The 26,021-nt window shown below is 49.4% G+C and overlaps 2 protein-coding genes across 4 annotated transcripts in view; both read right to left on the minus strand.

Moving 5' to 3' along the window:
- Positions 1–6,892, minus strand: part of MPZL3 (myelin protein zero like 3) — a 33,141-nt gene extending 26,249 nt beyond the window's left edge. For both annotated transcript variants that reach the window (XM_015562495.1, XM_015562494.1), the window contains exon 1: positions 6,861–6,892. In XM_015562495.1, coding sequence (XP_015417981.1) covers positions 6,861–6,885 — 25 coding nt within the window. In that variant the 5' untranslated portion in view covers positions 6,886–6,892. The remainder of the gene's footprint in view (positions 1–6,860) is intronic.
- On the minus strand, positions 1,114–18,737 carry MPZL2 (myelin protein zero like 2). 2 transcript variants are annotated; one of them, XM_015562496.1, is made up of 7 exons: positions 18,127–18,737; positions 17,156–17,322; positions 16,203–16,413; positions 11,145–11,292; positions 7,660–7,735; positions 5,934–5,936; positions 1,114–1,278 (listed from the first exon to the last, which is right to left on the minus strand). In XM_015562496.1, exons 1-5 carry the CDS (start codon positions 18,182–18,184, stop codon positions 7,672–7,674), a joined length of 648 nt encoding a protein of 215 aa, XP_015417982.1. In that variant the 5' UTR covers positions 18,185–18,737; the 3' UTR covers positions 1,114–1,278; positions 5,934–5,936; positions 7,660–7,671. The 2 variants fall into 2 exon arrangements, with proteins under 2 accessions (XP_015417982.1, XP_006761625.1); XM_006761562.2 differs by lacking the exons at positions 1,114–1,278; positions 5,934–5,936 and adding an exon at positions 4,952–5,039.
- Between the last annotated feature and the right edge of the window lie 7,284 nt (positions 18,738–26,021).

Raw genomic sequence — 26,021 nt, forward strand, 5'->3', positions numbered from 1 at the left:
CGGTGCTTCTCTGCAGCCTGGAACCGCGGGGCCGGGCCTGGGCACTCTCTCCCTCGGTTACGGACCCTGCAGGTCAAATAGTCCCACCCTCGGCTGTTTCCCAGGACCTTCCACTCCCGCCGCTTGTCCCATCCGAGTGCCCATCCGCGTGTCCATCTCAGTGCCCATCCGAGTGCCCATCTCAGTGCCCATCCGAGTGCCCATCTCAGTGCCCATCCGAGTGCCCATCTCAGTGCCCATCCGAGTGCCCATCTCAGTGCCCATCCGAGTGCCCATCTCAGTGCCCATCCGAGTGCCCATCTCAGTGCCCATCCGAGTGCCCATCTCAGTGCCCATCCGAGTGCCCATCTCAGTGCCCATCCGAGTGCCCATCTCAGTGCCCATCCGAGTGCCCATCTCAGTGCCCATCCGAGTGCCCATCTCAGTGCCCATCCGAGTGCCCATCTCAGTGCCCATCCGAGTGCCCATCTCAGTGCCCATCCGAGTGCCCATCTCAGTGCCCATCCGAGTGCCCATCTCAGTGCCCATCCGAGTGCCCATCTCAGTGCCCATCCGAGTGCCCATCTCAGTGCCCATCCGAGTGCCCATCTCAGTGCCCATCCGAGTGCCCATCTCAGTGCCCATCCGAGTGCCCATCTCAGTGCCCATCCGAGTGCCCATCTCAGTGCCCATCCGAGTGCCCATCTCAGTGCCCATCCGAGTGCCCATCTCAGTGCCCATCCGAGTGCCCATCTCAGTGCCCATCTGAGAGCCCATCCGAGTGCCCATCTCAGTGCCCCAGGACAGACTTCTGTGACAGCTCAGAGATAACCTGGGATCGGATCAGAACCGATGTGCTGGGCCTGCGCGGTGACAGCACCTTTAGGTGAAGCTGCTAGGTCACCAAGTCAGCACCTGCTTGAATTGGTGTTTATTAAAGTGCTGTTGACGGTGCAGTGACAGCAGTTCTCAACCTGTGGGTCAATCCTTTGGGGGTCGAAGGACCCTTTCACAGGGGTCGCCTAAGACCATCAGAAAACACATATATAATTACATATTGTTTTTGTGATGAATCACTATGCTTTAATTATGTCCAATTTGTAACAATGAAATTGGGGGTCACCACAACATGAGGAGCTGTATTAAAGGGTCGCGGCATTAGGAAGGTTGAGAACCGCTGGATTAAACCATTACAGCATGAGGGGGCGGGAAGACACTGATGTTTGTCCCTTCTCTGGGACGATGAAGAGGTAAGGTTTTCACAGAGCTTGCCATGAAGTGAAGAGACGGCCTCACGTTCTGAGAAAGAAATAGACGGTACCTGCTCTCATCACTAGTCAACCCTGCATCTCAGGATATTGAATGAAAGCAAGAGGGGAACTGAACTCTGTTCAGCTTTGGGGGAAATGTCATAACTTTCCATTTTTCAACTCTCATTCCTCTAGTACAGTGGTTCTCAACCTTGGCTGCACGTTAGAGTCACCTGGGAATCTTTTTAAAATCCTGATTTCTGGGCCTCATCCTCCAGAAATTCCGTTTCTTTGTTATGGGGTGGGGCCACAACATTAGTACGAAAGAAACAGAATTTCCGGAGGATGGGGCCCAGAAATCAGGATTTTAAAAAGATTCCCAGGTGATGCTAATGTGCAGCTAAGGTTGATAACCACTGCATGAAAACTGGTGGTTTTCACCTTTAAGAAGCTAATGAAAGAGTCCCAAATGGAATGGCTGATACATGCCCTTGAAAGTACAGGAAATAGGCCTCTGCGGTCCGTCTCCAGCAAAGCCAGCTTTTAGTGCAGAAAACTAGCAGCATGTTGCCAGTTGTTACTGAATTTTCAGGGTGGGGGTTCGGGGGAGGCGGAGCAAAGGATATAGGGAGGAGGGGAAAGGGTATGAGCATAAAAAACCGTGTGCAGACCAGCAGCACATTTTACAGGGAGATCTGCCCTCCACAGCTAGACAAGGGGAGGTGGAGACAACTAGAAAAGGCCTCAGCCCATTTTAAAAAATAATCCAATAGGAGACAATAAGACCTAGGCAAGGTTGGGGGGGGGGGGGGACTGCTAACCCCATAGTACTCAGCCAACGAGCAACCAGGGGAGGGGCTCCGGGACTAGGGATAAACGGCCTGGGATCCACGCTCGCAGGGTGCCTGCTCAACCACACACCCGATCTTTAAAAGTCTCATTTTTTGCTATTCTTCTGTCTCCAAGTCTGTTATCTGAATTCAGACAGGTGAGCGTTTCTCACAAAAGAATCCCCAACTAGGTAGTTTGTTGTGCCGGATTCTGAGTTGTCCACGGCAATGTGAAAATTCTGCGAAACTCCGCATCAGTTTATTTCCCCAGTAGACATTAATCTGCCCATTATTAACTTCCAGGCTGCCAGGAAGAAAATTTCCAGTGAAGATGAAATACATATCCGTCTGTTTTCTGTTACCTGCTACTTAAAATTTAGATGTATATATAAAGCCAATTGTATAACTGATAAATCTTTATTGCTAAAGGTTATTTACATAAATGTTTAAGGCAGAAGAAAATTATAAATCACAGAAGTTCTGTTTGGAAGAAGACACTGAATAACTGGGTATTTGGCCAAGACACAGCTGCAAGTTCTGCTGAAACCCATTCCCTGAGTTTGTAACTACTTTTTCATTATACTGTGGGACATCATCCAGGCCATCGGTCTGAAGAAACATCAGTGTTTATATTTTAAAAGGGTGAATCATGAAGAAAAAATAGAAAATGTGAATTAAAAATAATATTGACTCTAAATCTAATTCTTAGTTTCAAAACTGGGTATTGAAACTTTACTTTGTCAGTGTAACGGGCAAAACCAGACAGGTATGGAATGTATTTGTGAATCAAGGTTTGTATGTAAATTACACCAATTTATTTAAGAACTCTTGGGGGAAAATATCCAAGTTCAGTGTTAGACATGAGCAGAGCAAGGACGAAGGGCCAGGTGCAGAACACTCCAGGATCCCAGCAAGGGGCCAAGCTGGGAAAACAAGCGCCTCGCCCCCAGGGTGACCTCTCCTCCCCTCCCACATCACTGGTCCTGCGGTTTGGACCCCGATCTCTCATATGCCTGGTGAGGCGGTTTAGACCCCGACCTTCCCTCCCTAGAGATAACATCGAGGCCTCAGTTGCCTTTTGGCTCCAGGCCCAGAAAAACAGCAAAACCAGACAAGTGGCACCATGGCTGCCTCAGGTCCAGCCACATTGACTAATGAACCCCACCCCACCCCCACCCTGGAAACTGAAAAGTGCTCACCTGGGAAGCTAATGAATATTCTACTAAGGCCCTGAGCCCTCCCCTAAGATTCCCACCTGCAAGAGAGAGAGAACTATGCTCAGAGCAAAGGACCCCGTGTGCACTCTCCCTCCAAGGAGCACGCCCCCGCCATCCCCTCACAGGCACTATCCCCCACCTCATGAGACTGGGAACCAGGGGAGCGATGGGCAGTGACAGGTCGTCCGGGACTCACCCCTGACCCTGTCTCCAGGCCCCCTGTGCTCTGACCTCCCAGTGAGCAGAGCAGCGCAGCCTGGACTCTCCTGTTGCTTCTCTGCCTTCCTTGCTTCACTGTCCTGAGTCCATTTCGCTGCCATCATGGGCCCTGTACCCTTTGGCTCAGTGCTGTGCAGCCCTTCCCTTCGGACATCCCCACCGCCAGCCCGTTTCCCTTAAAGAAATTCCATCTGTCTTTATTCACCGTCTGAGATGGCCGTTTTGCCTGCCTGCCCACCACCGCGTTTAACCTTTCATTCAGTATCTTTAAATACAGATCATCTATTTGAAAATTCCAGTTTATTAAAAGAAATAACGTCTTTAGCCCAGGCAGTGAAAACTGAACATACCACGTTGTAAAGATTTCGGGGAAGCCTAAACTTTTAGATGTTTCCTGCCTTCTGACTAACTGCTGCTATAGCTTAAGTTTGGAAATAAGCCAGAAAACTAGACACTTTTTTAAAAGCTCTCTTTTTTTTCATAGCTCATTTATAACGTTTCTTTTATCTATTAAGATAGTATAAGAGAAAAAAAGAATAAAGTTGATTTCATTCTGTTAATGTTGGCATTTCTTTGCCCCACACCAAATTCTCCCCCAGAACAAGTGAATTTTTAAAAAAAGAAAGAAAAAAGTAAGTAACCTCTTCCAGTTCTCAGAGCTTTGTGTACCATTGAACAAAATGACCATCATTTAGGGTTGATTTTTTTCACCTGCCCTAAATTTCTAAAGTCACAAAATACCATTTCAGAATTCTTCTATTTAGCTGCTTGATGACCCCGGCTACAAACGAATGAGCATAGTTTGCTCTGTTGTTACAGGTCATAGAGGCGGGGAGGGGCCGGGGACAGGTCACTGCTCTGAAAGACCTGCGCTGTCGCTGTCAATGGCTGTCAATGGCTTTTCACAAAACAGACAAAAGGCGCCGGTGACGAGCAGTTCACCCAGAGTGGCATTTGTCACCTGTTAGCACTACGGAACCTTCCCTTAGGGGCTCTGATTTAGACGGTGCTCTCTGGGAAACTTTTGATCAATTGACAAAAATAGGGAAAAACTACCATTTGGGATATGGAAAGGAGGGTCATACGGTCAGATGTGTCCCAGATTAAAGGAGCGCCGCTGAACGATGGGCTTTGTGTTCCAGAAACAGCTGGGAGGTTCGCCCGCTTCGCGTCGCTGCGAGGGAGGACGGGTGAACCCATCGTCTCCAGCAGCAGGAGCGCTGCTCCCGGAGCGCAGGTACAGGAAATGCCTGGTGGACGGGGCCTCCTCCAGGCGCTGCCAGGGGTGCAGAGTCATCGTCCCCGAGGGCTGCTCGGGCCAGAGCGCTGCTTCCAGGGCGCAGACGCTCACGTGGAGCTGCTCCCGTAACTAACAGGGAGAGGTCCTCAGCGAGGGGTGCTTTGGCCGTGTCTCCCCGGGAAGGCTCGGGTGCTGGTCTGGGTGGTCATGGGCAGAGCTGGTCGGAAACAGGTCACCACGGAAGGGCCAGCGACAAGCTTCCCTCCACTTCGGCTCCTCCTGGGGTCGTGGCCTCCTCCGCCTCCTGAAACACAAAGCTTCTGTGGACCATGCCCTTGGGGAGGGGGCGCCGGGACCCCCGGCCGGTGGACTCTGCGAGCCTCCATTTAACAGACTGGGTTTAACCTCTTCCCCAACAATTTTTTTGTTAAAAACGTTTCTTTTTCAGACTAATTTTTTTATTTTGGTTCTATATAATATTTTTGATGCTGGTTATGAAAACAGTTTGTAACTCGTCTTCCTATAAACCATATTTTTTTACCATATTTTCTTAGTATACTCGTCGACGACTGAAAAAGAACATTTTGTGAAAACGAGTATACACGTTTCTGCCGGGGAAGGGGTTTTCACGGACAGAACGCTGTCCGTGTGTCACATGGGAACATGAATACCTGTTGATATTAAAGTGCTTTTAACCAAGATTTGCGTATAATTAAACTAACAGGTTGGTTTTTTGTTGTTGTTGTTATCAATTCACTGTTGTTTTTAACAAATTTTCGTGAGTGGCCACATGTTGGAAAAAACATGAATAACTATTTCTGCAGTGTCTGCAACCACAGCCCAGCGTTTAAATGCAGAGCCGCTGCTGGTAGACAAAGTAGGGAACGGCCGGCCGCCGCACGGTCCGCACCGGGCATGGCTGCTGTGGTCCCGGCGGCAGCCGCCAACCAGACCACCGTCCCCGGTGCCCAGCGCGGTGCTCGCCTTCTCGGTGACCCATGACGGGTGCACGCCCGCAGGCACTCACCAGGCCCCTTCAGCATAAACTTAAAGTTGCAGCACACAAATAGAAACCTTCTCTGTGAAGTTAAACCTCTTCTACATGATTCTAATGACACAAATGTGTCCACATACGTAAAAACAGGTGGTAAACTATCGAATTTGTCCATTTTGTAGCATATGAATTGGGAAAACCTACCTTCTCATATAAGGGACTTGGGGCTTTACCGGACACCCCCAAATAGTCTGTTACATCGCGGTTTTACTGTATATACATATTGATAGACCTGTTCTCCATTGTGAATGAAAATATTCTTAAATGCATTTATTCTCCCCTAATTTCACTTTTAAAAGACGTTTCCTGATTCTTATTCTCAGTCAGTGTCCTTAATTCATCGCCTCTGCCTCCTGTGGACACTTGGTGATCTGTACTCACTCACACACACATTTCTCCTCTCTTAAACCTCTCTTTCCCGCCCTCCCTCCCTCTCTTCCTTTAATTGGAAGCAAAATCAAACAAACAGAAAAGTAGGTAAGAGGCATTCACCCATCACCTAATCTTAAAGCATTTTGCCTTACTTAAATATTTTTTGGCTGACATTTTTTCCGACAAATATTCCAATATGCATTTTTAGAATAGAAACATTTTCCTATATAACCACAACACCCTTATTATACCTAATAAAAATTAATAATAATTTCCTAATATCCATATTCAAATTTTTCATATTCAAGACTCCTAATTGTCCCCCAAATCTTTTTACAACTAGTTTGTTCAAACTAGTGCCATCCAGTCAGGGACCACACATTGCACTTGACTGTGTTAGCTCGTTACATTTCTTTGAATATAGAAGAGCCCCATCTTTTTTCCATGACCCGCATGTTGGAGAACCTGCTTGATTAAAAGAAGAAAATAGCCTTTGGCAAAATCTCTCTGATACCAAATTCGTCTTTCTGGGTTCACGATGGAATCGCTTCTCTCCATAGTCTATTTTATAGATCCTGAAGGCACTTTCACCGGAGTCTCGGGCTATAAAAATGTGACTCTTTTTACAAATAATAATAGTGGACCTACTTCAGAGAATAGAAGAAATTCTGATCATATAAAAAAATAAATCGCCCTAACCGGTTTGGCTCAGTGGATAGAGCATTGGCCTGCGGACTGAAGGGTCCCAGGTTCGATTCTGGTCAAGGGCATGTACCTGGGTTGCGGGCACATCCCCAGTAGGGGGCGTGCAGGAGGCAGCTGATCGATGTTTCTCTCTCATCGATGTTTCTAACTCTCTATCCCTCTCCCTTCCTCTCTGTAAAAAATCAATAATATATATATATTTTTTAAAAAAATAATCCTATCTTTCAAGCCTGATAAACCTGAAAACTAGAAAAATAAAATCACACACTATTAAAACTGGATTCATGGTCCCAGTAACTAAATGAGAGGAACTGAATAGTTCTGTCAAAACGTCGGGCCTATCTTTTTAAAAGCAATATTAGAACCTGGCTGGTAGCTCAGTTGGTTAGAGTGTCATCCTGACCCCGAGGTTTCAGGTTCATCCCCAGTCAGGACACATTCAAGGGTCAACCAATGAGGCATAAATGAGTAGGACACACACCGATCTCTCCCTTTCTCTCTCTCTCTCCCTCTCTCTCTCTCTCTCTCTCTCTCTCACCAATCAATAAAAGTATATTTATTTACATGTTGAAAGTTAATTTGTTATTCTTAAATAAAGAATTCTCAAATCTTAGAATTCTCTCAGTTTAACCGCCTGGCTTCCTAAGACTTTGCACAAATCACACTCAGAGGAGAAGCCGTCTGTAACGCAGACTTTGACCTCCACTTAACAGCCATGTCATCGGGGAGACCCACATTCGAGACGAGCCAGACGGGAGAGCTGAGGGAAGAAGGGAACCATCTGCGACCTCACCGTTGAGGAACGTTAGTCTGTGTCTTCCAGGTAAACCGCGACCTTCTTCTCTTGGTTGAGTCTTTCTTCTTCTTTTCTGTAAGAAAGAAGCAGAAACCAATGTCAAGCCAACAAGACCAGAGCAAGGGAGGCGAATCTTACATAGCTTCGGGCAAGGCATCCTTCCCCACATTCTGGGGAGAATTACATGCGCCTGGATATAGAGCCCAGCTTCCAGAGAGCCAGGGCACCAGTGCCGTCTCACCTCTCACACTCAGTGCCTTCCCATGACCCTGGGTGTCTGAACTCAGACACTTCCCAGAATATTTGTAGAAGGGAGCCATATAACTAGGGAACTCCAGGGATTTAAAGCAGACACTTCAGTTTACTGTTGGTATCTTACCTCTAATTCTACTCCTTATTCAAAATAGAAAAAGGTTGAGGGTAGGGAAGGAGGTGAAAGAATTAAGTACAAATTGGTAGTTACAAAATAATCAAGGGGGTGTGATGTAGAGCATAGAGAATACAGTCAATGACTACATATGGGGCCAGATGGGTACTGCCTATCGAGGGGAACACCGTGTGAAGTATATGATGTCTAGCCCAGGGGTGGGCAAACTTTTTGACTCGAGGGCCACAGTGGGTTTTTAAACTGGACCGGAGGGCTGGAACAAAAGCATGGATGGAGTGTTTGTGTGAACTAATATAAATTCAAAGTAAACATCATTACATAAAAGAGTATGGTCTTTTTTTTTTTTTTTTTTTTAGTTTTATTCATTTCAAATGGGCCAGATCCGGCCCGCGGGCTGTAGTTTGCCCACGGCTGGTCTAGCCACTACATTGTACCCCTGAAACCAATACAAAATAATATTGAAAGTAAATTGTATTTGAAAAATTTTAAAAAGACAGAAAAAGTTTTGTGTTAACCTAGAAGTCATCTTTATTCATTACTAGTATATTCAGTTTAACCCCTAGAGTGCTGGGGAGTGCGATCTCGCTCCTCCTGCAGTGTCACCATTAGATGGTAGTAGTTCACTCTTTATGTGGGGAAAAAAAAAAATTTAAAACCTTAACTCAAAATGCCTTGGCAATTTTAGCATAGTTCCTAGGATATTGGTTGGCACTCGAAGGGTTAAACCAGAACCTCAGAGGTGAGTTCGTTAAGCTCCTTAAAATCAATTCTATTTATTTCAGTAAATATTTCTCAAGGAAAGGAAGCAAATGGTGCTGGGAGTACCAAAAAACTGCAACCTGTGCAAAGGAATGAATTTGGACTCCTACTTCACACCATCTACAAAAATTAACTCTAAATTAATCAAAGGCCTAAATGTAAGAACTAAAACTGTAAAACTCTTAGAAGAAACCATAATCACAAATCTTCATCATGTTGGGTTAAGCAATGGTATCTTAGCTACAATACCAATAACATAAGCAACAAAAGAAAAAAATTGATAAATTGGACTTCATCAAAATTTTAAACTTTTGTGCTTCAAAAGACACTGTGAAGAAAGTGAAAAGACAACCCACAGAATGAGAGAAAATCATTGCAATCATACATCTAATAAAGCACTTTTAGATATTCTAAAATATATAAGGAGCTCTTACAGCTCAACAACAAAAAGACAACCCAATTTTTAAATAAGCAAAACATTTGAATAGATATATCTCCAAAAAGATATACAAATGGCCAATAAATACATGGAAAGATGTTCGGCATCATTAGTCATTAGGAAAATACAAATCAAAACCTCAATGAGCCCTGACCAGGTATCTCAGTTAGTTAGAGCATCTTCCTATATACACCAGGGTCGGCAGTTCAAGCCCCAGTCAGAACACATACAAATGCAACCAATGAATGCATAAACAAGTGGAACAACAAATATCTCTCTCTTCTTCTTCTCTCTTCTTCTCTCTCTCACTCAAATCAATAAGTAAAAAATTTTAAAAACCACCTCAATGAGAAACAACTTGACATCCACTATGGCTATAATCAGAAGGACAGACAATAGTAAGTGTTGTCAATGATGTGAACAAACTGGAATCCTCATACATTGCCGGTGGGATGTAACATGGTGCATCTGTTTTGGAAAATAGTCTGGGAATACCTGGAAAAGGTAAACATAGAATTACCAAGTATTTTAGCAATTTCACTCCTAGGTATATACCCAGAAGAATTGAAAACATATGTCTAGGCGGGAGTGGCCAGGGAAAGGTCAATGGGGGGAAGGGAGTCATATGTAGTACTTTCAACAATAAAGAATTTAAATTTTTTAAAAAAGGAAACATGTCTACACACAAATTTATAGACATATGTTCATAGCAGCATTAGTGATAGTAGCCAAAAAGTAGAGGAAACCTAAATGTCCATCAATTAAATGGATAAACAAAATGTGATATATACACAGAGTGGAATGAAGTGCTACTACATGCTATAACATGAATGAGCTTTGAAAATCCTATAATAAGTAAAAGAATCCAGACACAAAGGCCACATATTGTATGATTCTATTTATAGGAAACATCCCAAACAGGCCAATCCACGGAGACAGAGAGCAGCGTAGGCAGGGGCCGGTGAGAGGGGGATGGAGGGAGTGACAGCAAGAGGGTGTGGGGTGTCTTTTGTGAGTGATGAATATATTCTGGAATTAGTGGTGACTATGGAATATTAAAAGGGTGAATTTTATAGTTTGTAAATTTTATCTCTATAAAAAAATATTTATTGAGCACCTAATAGCAGCATGGCTGACTTCCCTAGGTACTGATTCACAGTGACCCTGCTGCCCGCCCAGTGGTTCTTAGAAATGTATGCTTTACATTAAAAGTAAGGACTATTCTTTTTTTCTTTTTCTTTTTTTTCTTTTTTCTGTTTTGGTTAATCCTCACCCAGGGATATTTTTTTTCATTGATTTTTTTAGAGAGAGAGTGGAAGGGAATGAGGGAGGGGAAGAGAGAGAGAGAAAAACAACAAGGGTCTGAGAGAGAGACACATCAATTAGTTGCCTCCCCCAAGTGCACCGACCAGGGCCAGGGATTGAACCTGCAACCCAGGTACATACTCTTGACTGGGAATTGAACGCTGGACCCTTAGGTGCACAGGGCAATACTGTAACCACTGAGCACACTGGCCAGGGCAGGAGTGCGCTAAAAAAGCTTTGTCTAACAGATATGAGTTTCTTATACAATATTATATTAGTTTCAGGTGCACACCCCAGTTAGCCATTATGTAACTTGCTAAGTGAACCTCCCGATAAACCTTATACCCATCTGATGGAACAGATTTCAATATCAAATCCGCCATCATAGAGAAAGGCCATCCTGAAATCTGTAAAACCAAAAGCCTTTTGTACAGTCCCTAATCCACCCTAACGTGCTCATCCTGTGAACCTGAACCTTTCCCCTAAGATGCACTCAGAGGGCAGAGCGCCGCTCCCCAGTGACTAGCCTCCCCGTAAGCGCCAGGTGCCACCCACGGGAGAGGAGGAGATGGCCTGGGCTCCCAGCCTTACGGTGTGATCTCCACCACCTTGTGGGCCCTCGCGGCCCACCGCCGTTTGCGGAAATGCTGGAAGAGGACCACCCCGATCACTATGATGACCATCAGGGCGCAGGCGGAGCCAATGGCCAGGGCCAGGAAGTACATCTCGGAGAAGCGCACTGGGGAGAGAAAAACGGTCCGGTTAGGGTTCTCTAACAGTGGAGGATTGTGATGTCAGCTAAAGGTACAATAGGGATGCACTTTTTAAAAATTTTTTATTGATTTCAGAGAGGAAGGGAGAGGGAGTGAGAGATAGAAACATCAACGATGAGAGAGAATCATTGACTGGCTGCCTCCTGCATAACCCCTACTGGGGATCAAGCCACAACCCGGGCATGTGCCCTTGACCAGAATCGGACCATGACCTCTTGGTTCAGAGGTCAACGTTCAACCACTGAGCCCCGCCAGCAGACGGGATGTACTTTTGTCATTAAGTGGAATCGTTCACCTACCGTGTTACCTTGTAAACTCTAGTAGCACAGGAAAGCCGACATTCTCCTTTGGTGGTTCTCAGACTGTGTCCCAGGAGGACCAGCAACGGAACTTTGAAACACAAATGACCAGGCCCCGTCCCAGACCCACTGAATTGCAGGTGGGGCTGGCCATTTGCTCTGACAGTCCCTGCAGGTGATGATGCCCGCTAACCTGTGAGCACCACTGGGCCGGTTGAGTAAGATTATTGCTGACCTAGTCCCATCGAGGGCCCAAACCTTTCTCCCCCAGTCCCTCTGCCACTCAGTCAGTCGTTTATTCCGATGTGTGAAGGGCCTACCATGTTCCAGGCACTGATGGAAACACCAAGCCAGAAACTGACATAACCTTCAGGGAACTCACACGCCTGGGAATACAGATGGGTCAATCAGTGACTACACTTGTGCATCGTTAACAACAGGCCGCGTTCTGAGAACGGCCTCGGTAGGCAATGTTGTCACTGTGCAGACATCCTAGAGCGCCTTACACACCTCGGCTGCCTGCGCAGCCCCCTGCTCCCAGGCTACAGCCCTGGCCGGCATGTCACTGTCTGAATGCCGTAGGCAGTTGTAACACAGTGGTATTTGTGCATAGAAACATATCTACCCATGGAAAAGGTACAATGAAAACATGCTATAAAAGCCCGGCCGGTGTGGCTCCGTGGTTGAACATCAACCAATGAACCAGGAGGTCACGGCTCGATTCTGTCTGGGTTGTGGCCTCTGAGCCCCAGGAGTTGGAGCACAGGAGGCAGCTGATCAATGACTCTCTCATCATTGATGTTTCTATCTCTCTCTCCCTCTCCCTTCCTCTCTGAAATCAATAAAAATATTTTTTAAATGTTTTAAAAGAATAGTTTATTGAATTTTAGAGGGGGGGGGAGGGAAAACCATTGATTGGAGAGTGCAGCATCAAGCGGCTGCCTGCTGCACGCCCACCACCAGGGGTCAAGCCCGCAACCTGGGTACCTGCCCTGATTGGGAATCATCCCCGAGACCCTTGATGCCTGGGACCACGCCCAAGCACCCGGCCACCAGGCAGGCCCACGTTTCCCAGCTTTTTAAGGAGCTTATTGAGGCTGCAGAGGCTCCTGCTAAGCTTCCGGTGCGTTTTCCTGCGGCCTTATTCTTGCCCGGCAGTTTCCTTCCTTTGCCTCCTCTGCAGCCGTGCCCGCTGTGCCAATCCAGCCCCTCCCCATCCGTCCGTCCCTTGGGAGCCAGGCCAGGTGCTCCGGGTGGCCCTCATCACGCTGAGGCTAACGTTCCCCATCGCAACCACATCCCTGTTCCTCACCACCTCTGAGCTGTGATGTGAATGGCTACAGCGCCGCTGGGGGGCGGGGATTGTTCGGCTCTGTGGTCACTGTATGACCGCCACTGCACATGTGGTCCATTGTGACCGAAGCATCATCATGTGGCACAGGACTGACAGTCTAGCGGGCGAATGATGCAAGAGGAACCCCACAGGTCAGGGTCCCTAAACCAGGGACCTCGCGCCTGTGACATCTGGGTCTCTGTCTTTCTTTTTTTCTTTCTTTTAATCCTCACCCGGGATATTTTTCCATTGATTTTTAGAGAGAGGGAAAGACAGAAAGAAATACCAGTGTGAGAGAAACACATCGATCCCAGGCCAGGGAGGAGCCTGCAGCCGAGATACATGCCCTTGACCAGAATCGAACCAGGGACCCTTTGGTCCGCAGGCCGATGCTGTATCCACTGAGCCAAACCATCTAGGGCTTGATTTCTGATTTAAAATTCAATAAACCCTCAGAACCAGCAAGGACAGTAGAGATGTCTAGCTCGGGGGCTCCCAGCCTGGAGTCCACGGCTTACTGTGTGTATGCATTCTCTGTGGTCGCAGGGCCACGGCTCACTGTGTGTGTGCATTCTCTGTGGACACGGGGCCACGGCTCACTGTGTGTGTGCATTCTCTGTGGACACAGGGCCACGGCTCACTGTGTGTGTGCATTCTCTGGGGACACAGGGCCACGGCTCACTGTGTGTGTGCATTCTCTGGGGACACAGGGCCACGGCTCACTGTGTGTGTGCATTCTCTGGGGACACAGGGCCACGGCTCACTGTGTGTGTGCATTCTCTGGGGACACAGGGCCACGGCTCACTGTGTGTGTGCATTCTCTGGGGACACAGGGCCACGGCTCACTGTGTGTGTGCATTCTCTGGGGACACAGGGCCACGGCTCACTGTGTGTGTGCATTCTCTGGGGACACAGGGCCACGGCTCACTGTGTGTGTGCATTCTCTGTGGGATGCAGGGCCACGGCTTACTGTGTGTGTGCATTCTCTGTAGACGCAGGGCCACGGCTCACTGTGTGTGTGCATTCTAGGGGAAAAAATAAATAAATAGCCACAGTTGACTTCTGTTGCTTTCAACCAAAGACCTAATGTACCAACCCTTTCTGTCACTGTGTGTGTGCATTCTCTGTGGACACAAGGCCACGGCTCACTGTGTGTGTGCATTCTCTGTGGACGCAGGACCATGGCTCACTGTGTGTGTGCATTCTCTGTGGGCGCCCGGCCACGGCTTTTGTTAGATCTCAGAGCGGTGACCTGGTATGTTTAAGAACCATGTGTCCTGTCTAATCTGTTCGGTTTGCAGAGGAAGAAACAGGTCCAAGGATAGGATATTACTCCTTCCAGCATGCAGATTACTTCTCCAGCCGCACAGCTCTCTCCTAACAGGGCCTGGAGGCCGGTGCTGGGGCGGGAAGGAGGAAATCACACCACTTTACAGGGCAGTGATACTGTGTTAGTTCAGAGCACACAGCAGAGAAAGCTTGGTTACATACCAGCTCCCCCACTTACTAGCTGTGCGATTAGGGTAATTAACTTCCTTGAGCACCTATTTCCGCCATGTATAAAGTAGACATAACAATACCCATTTCTTGAGTTCTTACTAAAAATAAAATTGTTCATTTAAATTGTTCCCTGCTGTGCCTCCACGTAGTAAACAATCAGCATATGGTAACGACTATAATTTTCAGTATGATTCAGAGTTTGGGGACTTTTTACATTTGTTATCTCATTTTATCCTCACCCTAATCCAGGGATGGGCAACCCCTGGCACGAGTGCCAAACATGGCATGCCAGTGACTTTTGCTGGCACGTGAATCCTTCTCTTATAATCTCCCATTTACAATTGTGAATCTTTGTTCTCAGTGATGAATTTTGTTAAGTCTCATAATAGGAACAGCCTGACGGATGAAAGTAGTAGCTCGTGCATATCTCTGAAGGTCACGAAATGTAAACCTGATGTAAAATCTGTCATCAGTGATGCAGCAGCAAGTCCCACTGATAATATCAAACGGAGTCATAAAGTTTTCTGTCGGACTATCAGTGTACATGTAGACATTAAAAAATGAATGTATTTTTCATCATCATATACTGTTTTTGTTGCTCGAATGAATTTTATTATTTCTTCAAGGTTCTTCACATATGTACACCTTGAGAGATATCAAGTAGGCATAACAGGTTCTCAAAAAATTAGGGTTGGCACGCAGAAGAATTTTGAGTCAGAGATTTTGCTGGTTTTGGCACGCACTCACAAAAAGTTTGCCCACCCCTGCCCTAATCCTCGCTCTATTGTTCTCACTTGCCTGGAGGGAAATGATTCACCTACAGCTGCAGTGCCGCAGTCTTTGCTCTGTTACCCGGCACCGCTGGCCGGGCTGGGTCATGGGACGCAGACAATGCGCAGACGATGCAATGCCGTTGTTGGGAGCATCATTCTGGAGCCAAAGGTGCCCCACCCACCAGCTCCGTGACTGTGGACAAGTGACCTCACCTCTGTGAGCCTCAGTGTCCTCGTTAGTAAAATGGGGGTGGGGGACACCAAGAACACAATGAACTGACGGGATACGTGAACATTAAATACGATGTGCAAAGCCCCGACACCATTCGGTAAAACAGGGCCCCTGATGGGCGTCTGCGGCGAGGTGGGCTGTGAGGACCCGGAGACAGCGCCTCCAGCACGGATGGCGGGGCCCGCAGGCACTCGCTCACCTCCTGGGCGGAAGTGGCCGGACGGACAGACCGCGGCTACCCTTTACCAGGAAGTTGCTTCCTCTCCCCCGCGGTCGCACGCCACTTTGTAGCAGCTTCCTCGGATCCCTGCTTTCCTTTCTGTTTCTCCCCACAAACAAAGCCTTTCTCTTTCACCCCAGGATTCCTCACGCTCCCTCCGTAGCTTCCAGATTGAAAGGGCTCATCCTTCTCTCTACACTTTCAGCCACCACGAAAGATGGCCCCTTTCTTTTCTTTTCTTTTTAATCATTTTTATTTTCTTTATTTTTATCGATTTCAGAGAGAGGAAAGGAGAGGGAGAGAGAGAGAGGGAAACATCAATGATGAGAGAGAATCATTGATCAGCTGCCTCCTACAGTCCCCACACTGAGGATCGAGCCCACATCCCGGGCACGCACTCTTGACCGGAATCCAACCTGGGAGCCTTCAGTTCTATCCAGTGAGCCACACCGGCTAGGGCTGCCCTCTCTTTTCCACAAGCTCCCAGGCTTCCTCAAACCCTTCCCCAGCGGCACCTACCGGTCTGCACGACGCTGAGCCGGACCTCCCCGACGAGCCCGTCCACGTCGGGCGGGTTCTTCACCTGGCAGGTGTACGTCCCGTTGTCGTCGAACCGCAGCTTCCAGAGCATGATGGAGGCGTCATACCGCTCAGGGTTCCCGTCCCAGAACACCCGGTCCTTGAACCGTCCGCTCATGGGTTGGAAGGGGTGCATGTGGTAGTAGAAAACCTGGGGAGGAGAAATGGCAAAGGTCTTCCTCAGGGCCAGGGCTGGGGGTGTGGGGGAAGCAGAAGAGGCCCCGCCAGCCTCGCGGCACGCGGCGCTCAGCAGGACCTCCCGGCTCTCCCTGCCAGCGGCCTCTGTCCCGGGAACTGCTTCCCAGCCCTGCCTTGCGCTCGTTGCTAAAACTCTAATAAATACATAACTGGCCCTGGCCGGTGTGGCTCAGTGGTTGGAGCATGGGCCTGCAGACCGAAGGGTCCCAGGTTCGATTCCCGGTCAGGGCGCACACCTGGGTTGAGGGCTCAATCCCCAGTGTGGGGTGTGCAGGAGGCAGCCAATCCATGATTCTCTCTCATTTTTTAAAAAATATATTTTATTGATTTTTTACAGAGAGGAAGGGAGAGAGATAGAGAGTTAGAAACATCGATGAGAGAGAAACATCGATCAGCTGCCTTCTGCACATCTCCTACTGGGGATGTACCCGCAACCGAGGTACATGCCCTTGACCGGAATTGAACCTGGGACCCTTCAGTCCTCAGGCCGACACTCTATCCACTGAGCCAAACCGGTTTCGGCAATTCTCTCTTATTTTTGATGCTTCTCTCTCTCTCTCTCTCTCTCCCTCTCTGAAATCAATAAAAATATATTAAAAAATTTAAAAAATGAACAGACACAGGAAGGGCCAGGAGAAGCAGACCGGCTTGTTTTCCTAACCCAGATCCCCGAGAAAATGACGCCCATCACTTACAAACTGCTCAGAGCCCCCATCCTGGGGGCGGAAATTCCAGGTCACGGTCAGGGCATCGCCCACGGGGGCGAAGCTGGAGAAAGTGCACTTCAGCCGGACGTCCGTGCCGTTCACAGCCTCCAGCACCCGGGACGTGTAAATTTCCACGGCGGCTCCGGGCCCAAGAGCTGAGAAGGGAGCAGGAGGAAGAAGGGTCAACAGGCAGGAGCAGAGAGCTGCTGCCTCCGCCAAAGTCCCCTGTGAGCGGGCGCAGAGCAGAGCTGAGAGGCCTCCTCAACTTTCTCCACCCGCCTGCCTGCTGGCATGACACCCACTTCAAACTGTCAGGAGAAACCTCAGCCATCGGCAAATCAAAAGGAAAGCAGAAACCGAGAAGTCTGCACAGATCCGAACATGCATTGGACGAGGGTTCGAGTGCAGTGGTATGTGCTGTCTGTGACGGTCCTTGAGCAGGGAGTTGTCCAGAGGGGCCCTTGCTATGTCTTCTGCAGAAATTAAGTTCAAGGCCAGACGGTTCGTGCTGGCCGGGCCCCTGACGCTCCACACCCGCGGCCCCCTCGGCATGATGGTCACGCTCAGACCACCTGGCCTCCCCGCACAGTGCGGCTCCCCAGCGCTGCCCCCGGCTCCCGGCGGCCCAGACCCGACCCACAGGAGGCCTGCCCAAGCCCCACCTGAGAGGAGGTGAAGCAGCGGCAGGAAAATGGTTGGTAACCTGAGATTTGAAAACCCTCTCTGTGCCCGGCTGGCAGCCGAGTCTCACCGAAACCTGTTTGTCCAAAAGCCCTTCCTCCAAGTACCCACTGACTTCGGTTTCAGTAAAGTCCACCCCAAAGTGGCTGCCGCTGAGGTTCAGGCTCCAGAGGAAAACTCTGGCTCCTTCCGAGACAATTGGCTCCCTTCACGGGCTGGGCGGTGAGGGGGGTGCTGCGGGAGCCCCCCGCCCCGCTCCCCCGCTTCCCGGCCCTTACCTGTGAGCTGTATGCCCAGCAGGAGCAGCGCCGCGCGCGGGAGGCTCCGGCCATACATGAGGAAGCCCAGCCCTGGCCCCCAGGCCAGACGGGCAGACGGAGGGCTGCAGCCCCCTGCCAGGCCACTCCCGAGCGGGCACCTGCGTGGTCCGGAGCGAGGCAGCCCCTCACCTGTGGGAACCCGAGCGCCCGCGCCTGTGACTCATCCCTGCTCCGCGGGTGCACTTTGCTGGAATGAAAGGTGGGGCCTCCGCTCCCAGCGCCTCCCCCCTGCCTCCTCCCTCCGCCCTCTGCCCTGAGCGAGTCTGCACAGCGCCCACAGCCGCAGCCTCGCTCTCCTGCTCGGCTCCTCTGGGCGCTGGCCTCCGGGTGGCTCGGAAGCGGCGGGGGGGGGTGCCAGGCTGCCGTCCCAGCCGCCCTAGCCTTGGCCCCTGCACACGCTTTTTACAAACAGGCTGCAGGCCCGCCTGGGAAGGGAGTGTTGAAACTGCCTCGCAGGGATTGGCCCCCGGAAGCACCTCCCTGCTCTGCGGGCAAAGTCCTGCATTGCGCCCCTCAGCCTGAGTCACACGTGCCCATGCGGATTCTGAGCCTTTGCGAGCCCGTAGCTTCCCCGAGACCCACCTGAGATACACTGGCCAGAGCAACCTTCCTGTCTAATGACCCTCCCGCTTTGCAGCTTTTGAAGACCATGGGGACGGCATCCCTGCCCGGCTCCCATCCCCACGCAGCCCGCAAAGCGCTTTTTCCCCTGATAGCGCATATCCACGATCCTCCCGCGGTGTTCCCACCCCACCTGCCAGGGTGTTCCCACCCCACCTGAGAGGATGTTCCCACCCCACCTGCAAGGACTCAAAGAGCCCAGAGGAGGTAAATGTTTTGCCCAAAGTTGCACAGCCAATAGGTAGCAAAGCTGGAACTGTTCGGAGTCTTAAACCTAGTGCTCTTTTTACAAAATGACAGGCGTGTGAACAACCAACACAGGGGACTCTGCAGGAAAAGCCTTCAAAATACGTCACTGACTTGGGCCTCCCAGTTCACGGGCCCCTTTCAGGGTCGCCCCGTGGGAGGAAGCTCAGGTAGAGGAATTCCGATGCGCCAAGGCCTCCCTCTCCAGAAGGAGGTCCGTGACCAGCAGTGCAGCGGGGAGGTCGAGAACGGTTCTGCCTGCGGTTAAGACGTGGGCTCGGCTGGCTCAGGAGCCTCTCCCCCAGCGCGGACGAACTGCCCTGGCAAATGTGTCAGTGATTCTGAAAATTCTGCCAGTTAAATCCTGGGACAGAGACATGGCCAGGGGCTGGAGGCAGGGGCAGTCGGACTGGAAATGCTAAAACATGGGGAAGAAAAGAGAAAACTCTACTGAGAGAGGAAGATTACAAAAGTGAAGAACAAGAAAAGCAAAGAGGAAAGAATAATGCGAAAATACGGTCACGGAGAAGGAAGAAAGGTAAGAAAACAGAAGTCGGTGTGAGAGCTGAGCCTCACACCAGGCTGCCGGAGGCAGGGCCTGCACCCAGCGGGACGCAGGGAGCGTTTCTGAAAACAGTGAGTGTGTGGCTCCTTTGTCAGCTCCCAGGTCTGCGATCAACCTAAAATCAGGGTGCGGGGGCCTTTGAAACAGCAAGAGGACAAAATAGAGCTTTTCTGGTGGAGAGGTCCCGAGAGTTCAGCTCCAGGGCCTGAAAGAAAGGAGTTAGGGGAACGGGATCCCCTGCTGGCGGGCAGCTCTTGGGAAGGCAGCCTGACGGAGAGGGAGAGCTGAGGCCCAGCCAGCCGCCCAGTGTGCTGCGAGGTCAGGTTACCAGCGCGGCCGGAGGCAGGAGAAGCAGCAGGAGAGGAACCAGGGCCAGAAGCACTGAACAAACTGCCTGTTGTCAGGAGAGAAGAACGCCCCCCAGGTAGCCCGCCGCCTGGGGACACGGCCAGCCCTGCCAGGAGGGCCAGCAGCTGCCCAGGGCCCAGGCTCAGCGGAGTTCAAGCGCCTGGCCTCGTGCCCAGCGACGCCCAGTTCCTTCCAGTTAGCAGGAGTGGCTTGGGTCACCCAGTTTCCCTCCCTGGGTGGGGCGGGAGGAGGCCAAAGGTGGGGCTAAGGAGAGAAAACACGACATAAAAAGGAGGTTTGCCCCTAAAAGTCCCAGGAAGCCGGTCAGCAAGACTCTGATCGAAGCTGGAGGCATCGGCTGGGTTCTGCCCACCGGCGGGGAGGCCGCTGCTGTGGGAGACCCCTGTGTGGGAGACCCCTGTGTGGGAGACCCCCGCTGTGGGAGACCCCTGCTGTGGGAGACCCCAGTGGAGCCACTACCACCATGTCTGACCGGGAGGCAAGACCGTCACCTGAGGACTTGGGGGTGAGTAGGAAGGAGAAGACATTCAACTCAGAGTCCATGGACAGGAGAGCAGTGAGGGTCACTTCAGAGTGAAAAGGACCACACATCCCAGGAAACTCAGGGTCCCACACCGTCCCCGGTGGGAGTCCAGGGACTGCACTCAGGTTCTCCCTGAAGGTCAGAGAGCAGCTGGTGATCATGCCCCAGGAGGACGGGCAGTGGAGGGGACGATGGGGTTGAAGTCCATCAGGGGCAAACAGGGGGTCATTTAACAGTGTAGGCATTCATTTTATTTTATTTCCCCGCTTTTTATTGTTAAAAATAGTTATTTTGTAATGTGATGTTCAAAACGGAATTGAAAACTCACCCCCATCCCTTTAAAACACCTGGTCATTGGAATTCTAGAGCCCATTCTGCATTGCATTTGTTTTCATTGTGCTGACTTGGGAGGTCACACCTCAGCCCTCCTTTTGTTTTGGTTTTCATTCTCACCCAAGGATATTTTTCCATTGAATTTTAGAGAGAGGGCAAGAGAGGTGGAAAGACATAGAGAGAAACATCGATGTGAGAGAGAGACATTGATCGGCTGCCTCCTGCCCATGCCCTGACCAGGACCAGGTATTGAGCCTGCAACCGAGGTACATGTCCTTGACTGGAATAGAACCCGGGACCCTTCAGTCCACAGGCCAACACTATCCACTGGGCCAAACCGGCTGGGGCTGCCCTCTCCTTTGGAATGTTGCGCGTGTGCACAGGGAGGACTGGTGCTTTCTGGCTTATGATAAATAAGGTGCATTGACACAAGTGTCATAACGACGTCTAACAGCCTGGGTTCCAGCCTGTGACTGCTTCGCTTCAGCACTGGGCCTTCCCGGGGGAGGGGAAGCTCCCAGAGACCTGAACTCTGGGAAAATTATCCTTCCTCAACTTGAAGCGTCTTTTAAAATTTGAAGGTCTAGCCCCTGCCGGTTTGGATCAGAGGATAGAGCATCGGCCTGCAGACCGAAGGGTCCTGGGTTCGATTCTGTTCAAGGGCATGTACCTCAGTTGCAGGGTCCTCCCCGACCTGGTCCCTGGTCGGGACACGTGCAGGAGGCAACAATCGATGTACTTCTCTCACATTGATGTTTCTCTCTGTCTTTCCCTCTTTCTGAAAATCAGTGGGAAAATATCTTTGGGTGAGGATTTAAAAAATAATAAAAAACTGAAGGTCTGGACCAAAAGAAGAGGAGCACCAGGTCGGAGTCCGGATGACAGGTGGGGTGAGATAAAGACTAACTCCAAAGCCGCTTGACTGAAGAGAAGGCATTGGAAGAGGAAGGAAGGCTCTGCCAGAAGGTCCCAGCGCAGCGCAACTCCATCAGCAGAGTAGCTATTCGTGCAGATGTGTGTACAACAGGACGCTGCTCTTTTCATTTTATGTCTGCTTTTGGGATATGGGCTTTCAATGGACACTGTCTGCACCAGCTTTATTAAAATGAACAAAATATTTGTAAAAATTATTAAAAACAACAACAACTGGAGGCATCCAGGCAAGGCCTAGGTTATAGTTAGTTTAGGGCCTAGAGCAGCCGTGGGCAAACTACGCCCCACGGACCGGATCCGGCCCGTTTGAAATGAATAAAACGATTGAAAAAAAAGACCGTACCCTTGTATGTAATGATGTTTACTTTGAATTTTTATTAGTTCACACAAACACTCCATCCATGCTTTTGTTCCAGCCCTCCAGTCCAGTTTAAGAACCCATTGTGGCCCTTGAGTCAAAAAGTTTGCCCATCCCTGGTCTAGGCAAATGAAAGGAAAGGAAGAGGAATTCTAGACTAAAAGGGGGGGAAAAGTGAAGCTCCTCCCTCTGTCCCAACAGCCCACACATATCCCGACACATTGCTAGCAGAGCTCGGCCTTGGCCAGGAGGGGCTCGCAGGGGCCCAGAAGACACGGAGGACCGAGGGCCTGGATCATCATTTGTAAAAATGGTCGTCTCAACAGCCCAGGCAGAAGTGGTTTCCTCTCCACGAGATGAAATTCGCATCCTGTGAAGCATGGTAAGCTTAGCTCTTTGGGTAGTTCGAATAAAGTGTGTGTTTACTCAAAGGTTCCTGTCCATGTCTTTCTTACTAGTAAAAGTTTCGTTAAATTGTGGTTATATGCTGGGCTGGGCATGTTAAGTACAATGAGGCATTTCTGCCTGGTGGGGGGTGATCAGAACCTAAAGAGGAAGTGAAGTATGTGTGTAAATAAATAATTAGCACATTTGTGACTTTTGAACTGAACCCTTAAAGGACCAATAAGAATTCTGGAAAGACACCTGGCTGGTGTGGTTCAGTGGTTGAGTGTTGACCTAGGAACCAGAAGGTCATGGTTCAATTCCCAGTCAGGGCAACATGCCCGGGTTTCGGTCTCGATCCCCAGTGTGAGGCATGCAGGAGGCAGCCAATCAATGATTCTTTCTCATCATTGATGTTTCTATCTCTCTCTCCCTCTCCCTTTATCTCTGAAATCAATAAAAATATATCTTTTTTTAAAAGAGAATTCTGGAAAGAGACGAGGAACAAAGGTAATCCTGTTGGGACAAATAGGTGGGAATATGGTGTCACCTGGGGACTCCAAGCAACCCCTCAATACTGGAGGAGGGCCAGGCCAGGAGGCGGAAGAGAGATGCAGGGCTCAGATGTGGAGGGTCCTCATTAAGCCTGAGGGGAAATAGTGAGGGGCAATAGTGAGGGGAAATAATGAAAGTCTTGAGACATCAGCACCACCTACTCTACAGTGTTCTCGTTAAAAGTAGAAACTTAACACGAGTTTTCAAAAGACTCAGAGATTCCCTGTTTTCCCTTACCAACAATTCCTATTTACACCTCCTTTAAAAAAAATTCCTCTGGTTTAGAGAGCCTTTTAATGACGAGAGAGGGAGGTGAGGATGCCACAGTGCTAGATGAGAGGCAGCTCTTGGCCCCCAAAGAAAAGGTATGTTCCCTTTGTCCTCCTCTTTGTCTCAAGTTTCCTAGGGATACTCCAGAGTAGGTGTGGGTCTGAGACTGAGCTCTGACAGCTTCGAAGACCTGGGAGGGCCCAGCCCATCTCCCCTCACTGCAGCAGAGACACCATCCAGGAGAGCCTGCGGCTCCTTCCTAATTAGAGGAGAGACCAGGCTCCTATTAACCAGCTTCTCTGACTAATAGCTTCTTCTATGAAGGGCTAGAGCGATGGCGTGTCTTTGAAGGCAACTTTGAATCTCCCAGGAGAGTAAAGGGGCCTCGATGGATGCATTTGCCTATCTTTCTCTTCACCATATGGACCATGCCTTCATAATGGGTGAGAGTTTACATTTATACTGTGTTTATTGATGAACACAGTATCTCTTGGTTACCATGACCACTTTTTACTCTTAGGAAAGTAATTCATTTCCTGAGAAAAGAAATAGCAATTTTTTAAAATATATTTTTATTGATTTCAGAGAGGAAGGGAGAAAGAGAGAATGATAGAAACATCAATGATGAGAGGGAATCATTTATTTAGCCACTTTTTTTTTTTGCTACTAAATACCCAGAGGGATGAGGCACAGAAGCTGTAGTCTGACCTGCTTAGATCCAAATCCAAGCTTGACCACTGACCTTGGGCAGTTGGGTGATTCTCTGTGCCTTAATTATCTCACATGTGAAATGAGAACAATAACATCTGTCCAGTAGGTGTCATATAAGAATCACTGTGGCCAAAACCAGTTTGGCTCAGTGGATAGAGCATCAGCCTGCGGACTGAAAGGTCCCAGGTTCGATTCCGGTCAGGGGCATGTACCTGGGTTTCGGACATATCCCCAGAGGGGGATGTGCAGGAGGCAGCTGATCGATGTTTCTCTCTCATCGATGTTTCTAACTTTCTATCTCTCTCTCTCTTCCTCTCTTAAAAATCAATAAAATATATTTTAAAAAAAAAGAATCACTGTGAAAAACTGTGTTTACATAAAGCTCTAGGAAGAACCAAGATGGCAGCGTAGATAAAGGTAGGTACTCGCTGCCTCCCACAACCACATCAAAATTACAAACTAAAATGCAAAACAACCATCATTCAGAACTGCCTGAAAGCTGGCTGAATGAAAGTCCTATGACTAGAGAAGTAAAGAGGAAAGCACACCGAGACTGGTAGGAGAGGCAGAGGCACCGAACGGGCTAGACTGACACCCACGTGTGGTGTCTTTTTAATTGGGAGAAATATCTCGGCTGCAGAGGCCTCCCATGAGGAGCAAGGGGTCCCAGCTCCACACCAGACCCCCAGCCCAGGGTTCCAGAGCTTGGAAGAGAAGCCCCTATAACTGCAGGCTTTGAAACCAGCGGGGCTTGTGACTGAGGGACACGAAAGCTGCTGGAGACCCAGGTGTTCCTATTAAAGGGCTGGCACACAAACACTCAGACCTGATTATTCTGGGCTCCACTGCCGGGCGGCTTTGGGGGACCCAGGGGCATACAGGGAGAAACTGGATTGTCTAGAATCATGGCAGGAACTCAGGGCAGCTTTTTCCCAGACAGGGGTGCTCACAGGGGTCATTGTTCCTGTCCTGGGACCTCCCCCATTAACTGGCAGCCATATTTGACTTTCCATCAGCAGGGCTCACACTGTTTGCTTGCCCTGAGACCCCATCCCAACCAATATTCAGCCCCACCCAAGCTGTTTGCAGTGGCTTCTCCATATGAATGGCCTCATTCAGGCTTCAGAGTTTGCTAAAATCTCTCAAACAAGCTGTAGGTGATGTCAGTGTGCCCCAAACCTATCAATAAAAGGACAAAGGCTGGGCCCTAACACCAGTCTGCCTTCACAAATCCAATACAAGTAGCAGTCATCTGCAGACCTCTCTGTAGCTCCTGCCAGGTGGCCCCAGGCAGTGGCTGACTATGCACCTCCCAGAGGCCCCAGTGGCCCCAGAGGCCCCAGAGCCAGTGTGCCTGGTGGACAGCTTCAGATCACATACCAGATTACAACTCTATACATCCACAAACTCAAGGGGCAGACTCAGTGAGCACCCAAAGCCCCATTGAACCAAGTCCTAATCCATAGCTGCTCTTCCTGCATAGCTGCTCTTCCACTGTAGTCACAGCTAGTCCTCAAAGCCAATTGGCCCAGAGGTCAATTCCCAGTGATGCCAACAGTAATCAAGGCTCAACTACAACAAGACTGCTTACAGCTCACACAGGAGTGCACTAAAGTGCCCAGTACAGGTGACTGAGCTCCTGGGTCCTACAGGACACCTACTAGATAAGGCCACTCTACCAATTCCAGGAGATGTAGCAGCTCTATCTAATACATAGAAACAAACACAGGGAAGCAGACAAAATGCAGAGACAAAGAAAGATGTCACAAATGAAAGAAATGGAAGCAAGCAAGCTACTGGATACAGAGTTCAAAACCATGGTTATAAGGTTACTCAAGGACCTTCTAGAAAACTCTGAGAAATTTAGTGACACCCTCAAGGATATGAAAAAGGACCAATTAGAAATTAAGCATACACTAACTGAAATAAATAATAATTTACAGCCGAAACCGGTTTGGCTCAGTGGATAGAGCATCGGCCTTCCG

Source organism: Myotis davidii, unplaced genomic scaffold (assembly GCF_000327345.1).
Source record: "Myotis davidii unplaced genomic scaffold, ASM32734v1 scaffold97, whole genome shotgun sequence".
NCBI classification, from domain to species: domain Eukaryota; kingdom Metazoa; phylum Chordata; class Mammalia; order Chiroptera; family Vespertilionidae; genus Myotis; species Myotis davidii.